The sequence below is a fragment of the Eurypyga helias genome, unplaced genomic scaffold (assembly GCF_000690775.1).
Source record: "Eurypyga helias isolate BGI_N326 unplaced genomic scaffold, ASM69077v1 scaffold5546, whole genome shotgun sequence".
In the NCBI taxonomy this organism is placed as follows: domain Eukaryota; kingdom Metazoa; phylum Chordata; class Aves; order Eurypygiformes; family Eurypygidae; genus Eurypyga; species Eurypyga helias.
The window spans coordinates 1-5723 of record NW_010258450.1 but is presented as its reverse complement, the minus strand read 5'-3'; the positions used below and the strand labels follow the sequence as shown (position 1 = coordinate 5723).

The 5723-nt window shown below is 48.7% G+C and overlaps 1 protein-coding gene across 1 annotated transcript in view; it reads left to right on the top strand.

The window, feature by feature from the left end:
* The window catches only part of LOC104511636 (dipeptidyl peptidase 2-like), a gene marked incomplete at both ends in the record, with an annotated part of 8152 nt that extends 4680 nt beyond the window's left edge, over window positions 1-3472 (top strand). The window contains one exon of the mRNA XM_010154331.1: window positions 3337-3472. Within this exon, the coding sequence (XP_010152633.1) occupies window positions 3337-3472 (136 nt within the window). The remainder of the gene's footprint in view (window positions 1-3336) is intronic.
* Between the last annotated feature and the right edge of the window lie 2251 nt (window positions 3473-5723).

The following is a 5723-nucleotide window of genomic DNA, read 5'->3' as shown; positions in this document are numbered from 1 at the left end:
CCCCTCTCTGCCCCCTCCATTCAGGGAGTGTAGAGAGTGATAATGTCTCCCCTGAGCCTCCTCTTCTCCAGGCTGAACACCCCCAGCCCCCCCAGCCCCTCCCCACAGGAATTGTGCTCCAGACTCTTCCCAGCTCAGTTGCTCTTTGCTGGACACACTCCAGACCCTCAGTGTCTGTCTTGTAGTGAGGGACCCATAACTGAACCCGGGATTAAAGGTGTGGCCTCACCAGTGCCAAGTACAGGGGGACAATCACTGGCCACACTATTTCTGATGCAGGGCAGGATGCCGTTGGCCTTAACACCCCCAGGTCCTTTTCCACAAGGCAGCTTTTCAGACCCTCATTCCCAAGACATTGGGAATTGGGTTCCCAATTGGCATTGCCGAGGGTTGTTGTGACCCAAGTGCAGGACCTGGCACTTGGCCTTGTTGACCCTCATACAGTGGCCTTGGCCCATCTATCCAGCCTGTCCAGATCCCGCTGCAGAGCTGTCCTGCACTCAGGCAGATCAACACTCCCACCCAACCTGGTGTCATCTGCAATCTTACTGAGGGTGCACTCGATCCCCTCATCCAGATCATTGATGAAGATGTCAAACAGAACTGTCCCAGTACCGAGCCCTGGGAACACCATGTGTGACCGGCTGCCAACTGGAGTTAGCTCCATTCACTCTTTGGGCCCGGCCATCCAACCAGTTGATTTTTACCCATCAAAGTGTGTGCCCACCCAAGGCATGAACAGCCAGTTTCTCCAGGAGAATGCTCTGGGAAATGGTGTCAAAGGCTTTACTGAAGTCCAGGTAGACAACATCCACAGCCTTTCCCTCATCCACTGAGCAGGTTGACCTCATCACAGAAGGAGATGATGTTAGTCAGGCAGGACGTGCCTTTCACAAACCCATGCTGACTGGGCTTCATCACCTGATTGTCCTGTACGTGCCTTGTGATGGCATGCAAGATGATCTGCTCCATAATCTTCAGTGGAACTGAGGTCAGATTGACAGGCCTGTAGTTGCTTGGATCCTCCAGCATCACATTTGCTATTCTCCACTCAACTGGAACCTTCCTGATTAGCCAGGACTGCTGATAGATGATGGAAAGTGGTTCGGTAAGCACAACAGGTTGCCCAGAGAAGCTGTGGATGCCCCATCCCTGGAAGTGTCCAGGCTGGATGAGGCTTGGAGCAACCTGGTCTAGTAGAAGGTGTCCCTGTCCATGGCTGGGGGGTTGGAACTGGATGAGCTTTAAGGTCCCTTCCGATCTAAACTATTCTGCCAGCTCCCTCAGTACCTTTGGGTGGATCCCATCCAACCCCATAGACTTGTGTGTGTCTAAGTGGTGCAGAGGTCAGTATCTATTTCCCTTTGGATTATGGATTCGTTCTGCTCCCTCTCTTCCAACTGAAGAGGCTGGGTACCCCATGAACAACTGGTCTTACAATTAAAGACTGAGTCAAATAAGGCATTAGGTACCTCATCCTTTTCCTCATCCTTTCTCTTATGTTGCCCCCCAGATCCAATAAAGGATGGAGATTCTCTTTAGCCCTCTCCTCTTGCAGTATCAGAACATTTTACATTGGAAATACAGAAAGCTAGTAATTGGTTAAACAGGCGTTCCAGGAGTCACCCAGTTTTTTATTAAACACAGCCTCTTTAACAGCATCCAGTTATTTTCATTGTAGACTTCTTTATAATTCTGTTCTGCAACCTGCTGCTTGGTTGCTCCTGGCTTCCTAGCAGAAGTCCTTCCCCAAAGTGCTTGCTCTGTTGCAGCTCAGAGCTGTGTTGGTGTGATATCCCTGTCTCTTGAATGGCTCCCCCTGCTTGTAATAGAATCATAGAATCACAGAATGGTTTGGGTTGGAAGGGACCTTAAAGCTCATCTAGTTCCAACCCCCCTGCCATGGGCAGGGACACCTTCCACTAGACCAGGTTGCTCCAAGCCTCATCCAGCCTGGCCTTGAAGACATCCAGGGCTGGGGCATCCACAACATCTCTGGGCACCCTGTCCCAGTGCCCCACCCATCCTCTCTGTGAAGAATTTCTTCCTGATGTCTAATCTAAACCTCCCTGTTTTCAATTTGTACCTGTTACCCCTTGTCTTGTCACTACAGGCTCAATAATAGAGGGATGCTTCCCTCCAAAAGGCTTCCACCAAGTACAGGGTTTCTAATTCAGTTGCAGTGAGCTAATAAGCATTTGACCTGACAGTTATCATTAAGCTTCCAGTTCACTGTGGTGGTGGCTGGACTGTTGATCTCAGAGGTGTTTGTACTGTGACTATCAGGACAGTAGCTAGTGTAAAAAGGCCTAGGAGCTGTTCTGGGGAGGTGGGAGAAGGATTAGGCAAAATCTGCTGGCTGGGCTCCACGTGTGTAAATCAGACTTGTCTGAAGCAGCCCTGAACAGCAGTAAATCCACATGGAGAATACTTAAGTCTGGCAGTCTTCGAGCAGCACAGTATTTCCCATGGGAGGAGAAAAAGCCCAACTCTTTTGTTGTTTATAATTTTGCCAAATTTTAACCTGAAATTACTTGTGGCAGGTTTCAGCTAATGCCTGTTTCCAAGACCAGGGTTAGAGAAAAGCATATTGCTTTATGTGTGGTGATGTGGGAATGGTATTTACTCCAGCTGCTTGAGGTTGTGGGGAGGGAGGAGAGTACTGTAAGCTTGGAGTCAGAGTGGGTGTTACCTGTGTTTTGGGGATGTCCTTTGCCACCCCCAGGAGTGACCTCAGAGTAACTCCACAAACATTGGCATGTGAATAACTTTTGTCACCTTGGGTTTATCTAGCAATCCTTGATATATCTGCAGGTTGCGGCCCCGGCACCGACACTACCAACTGGCTTTGAGTTTTATTCTCCACTTCCAGCACTAGAGAGGGCTGCATATTCTGTAGCGTTCAGGGACACCCTTTGCTGAGAGCCTAGCTAGACTTTATAATCCTGTAGGCAAAATGTGCCTCCTTCCTCTATTGAACAGTGCCAGCTTCACTTCAGCCCCACTTGGTTCTGCCCTGAAGCTGTCAGGACACACTCAGGATGATGCAGACTTAAATGTTGAGGCAGGATTTACATTTGGCTGCAGGAGCAAACTGGGCTGCTGTGTTCCCGCTGGAGTTTGTGTGAGCATTTTGGGAAAGGCGAGTAAGGACATACTGTGTGCTGCTCATTGACCGTAACTGGATCTTTTCATGTGAGAATGGCATCTACTAGATATCCATAAGCTTCTTGTTGCCTTGGGTTAGGTGAGCCTAGGAATGCTGGCCTGAACTTTTTGGACTTTGTTATAAGCTGTCTGTTAGAGCCAGTAACTCTTTTGACTCTCTTGTGGCAGCTACGGAGGAATGCTTAGCGCTTACATGCGGATGAAATACCCAAACGTTGTGGACGGAGCATTAGCTGCCAGTGCTCCTCTGTTGTCTGTGGCTGGACTTGGAGACCCCACCCAATTCTTCAGAGATGTAACAGCAGTAAGTAGCATCTCTTTTCAGCAGCATTGTTTTCTTCCATTAAGATGGCTGCCTTTTTTTTCCTTTTCTATGTATTTAAACAGACATCTGTCTTCACAGCATAAGGGCTGGGCAGGGAATGCAATTAAAGGGGGACCCACAAGGAAAAGCAGCAGCTGAAGATGTTATGTCTGAGTGCTGTCATAGCTGTGGCAGCTCAGGCCCCAAAGGTGCTGCTCTGATGAGTAATACAACTCAGTTACAGCACATTTAGGTGCTAAAGACTCACTTTCCCATTTCTAGTGACTTGACCACATTAAAACCTAAAAGCTTTCCTTTGTGCCTGTCTGAACCCCCTTTGGATAATTTATTCTTCAAATCCTCTCCCAGAAAGCTGTATTTTGCATTGATATCGGTGATTCGTAGCAGCTTCTCAGTGCCAAGATGGTTGCATTTCAATTAAGAGCTTGGGAATCTTCATTTCACTAACTAAAAATAAGCAGAGTGTCCTGGGTTCACTTAAAACCAACATTTAAATATGGCTTTCACATTTTGAGGACATAGGACTCACAGGAAGATGGTATTGCTTTGAAGTGACTGAAATTTAGTTTATAAAGAAAGAAATTTACTACCTGGTAGTACTGAAATCTTGTGATGGTGTCTGTTTTGCCTCTTTTCTGACATGAATTTCTGGATCTGGGGGACAACTATAGACACCCACGAGCAAGGTCTGCAAGGGGAAACTGTGTGAGCAGCACACAGTAGGTATCACAAAAAGAAATGGTGAGTGCTTGTAGTAGGTGACTCTCAGCTGAGGGACACTGAGCTGCCCATCTGCTGACCTGACAGGGAGTTATGAGACCTGTGCTGCCTCCTGGGAGCCAAGATCCAAAATGCTGCCAAGAGGGTGCCACAGCTAGTCAGAAGTACAGACTACTATCCATTGATACTCATGTAGGCATGAATGACACTGGAAGCCAGAATCTGAACAAAATCAAGGCAGACTATAAGGCCCTGGGGGTGCAGGTGAAAAATATTGGTGCCCAAGTTATCTTTTCATCCATTTTACCAGTTGCAGGAAAAGGGGCAGCCAGGAATAGATGAGTAATGCAGATCAACTTCTGACTACATGGCTGGTGCCATTGCAAGGGTTTTGGGGACTATAACCTGTTAGGGAGGGACGGTGTCCACCTGTCCAGAAGAGGCAAGGGGATCTTTGGCAGCAGGCTGCCCAACTTAGTGAGATGGGCTTTAAACTGAAAGACATGGAGGGTTAGGGTCAAAAATGGCAACGCTCATGCCATTGCACCCATCTGGGAAATAATCTGGGCCAACCAGAGCAGCATCAGAGGTTCCTTAGCTGCCTCTCATGATGAGAACCAGAAGGCCAACCATGTCAAAGGTGTGCATGGCTCTGGTGAATCCTGTTACACCCCTCCAGAGAAACCTGCATGCCCGGTCTCCTCTCTGAAGTGCCTGTATGCCAATGCACGCAGCATGCGAATGAACAGGAAGAACTGGAGATCTGTGCGCCGTCGCAGAGCCATGATCTCGTTGCAGTTACAGAGACATGGTGGGATAGCTCACATGACTGGAATGCTGTCACGGATGGCTATACACTTTTCAGGAAAGACAGACCAGGGAGGCGAGGGGGTGGAGTCGCTCTTTACGTGAGAGCGCAACTGGAATGTATCGAGCTCTGCGCAGGGGTGGATGAAGAACAAGTCGAGAGCTTATGGGTAATAATTAAGGGGCAGGCTAATGTGGAGGACACTGTCATGGGTGTTTACAACAGGCCACCTGATCAGGAAGAGGAAGTTGATGAGGCCTTCTGCAGAGAGCTGGAAGTAGCCTCACGCCTCACGCTTCTCATGGGAGACTTCAACTACCCTGATAGTTGTTGGAGGAACCACACAGCTAGGGACGTACAGTCTAGGAGATTCCTGCGGGGGATTGATGACAACTTTTTGACACAGGTGGTGGAGGAGCCAACAAAAGTGCTGGCTGGACCTTGTGCGGATAAACAAAGAAGGACCGGTTGGGGATGTGAAAGTTGGGGGCAGCCTTGGCTGCAGTGACCACAAGATGGTGGAGTTCAGGATCCTGCATGGAAGAAGCAGGGTAGTAAGTAGAATTAAAACCCTGGACTTCAGGAGAGCAAATTTTAGCCTCTTCAAAGACCTACTTGGAGGAGTCCCGTGGGTTAGGTCTCTGGAAGGTAGGAGGGCCCGAGAGAGCTGGCTAATTTTCAAGCGACACTTCCTCCAAGCTC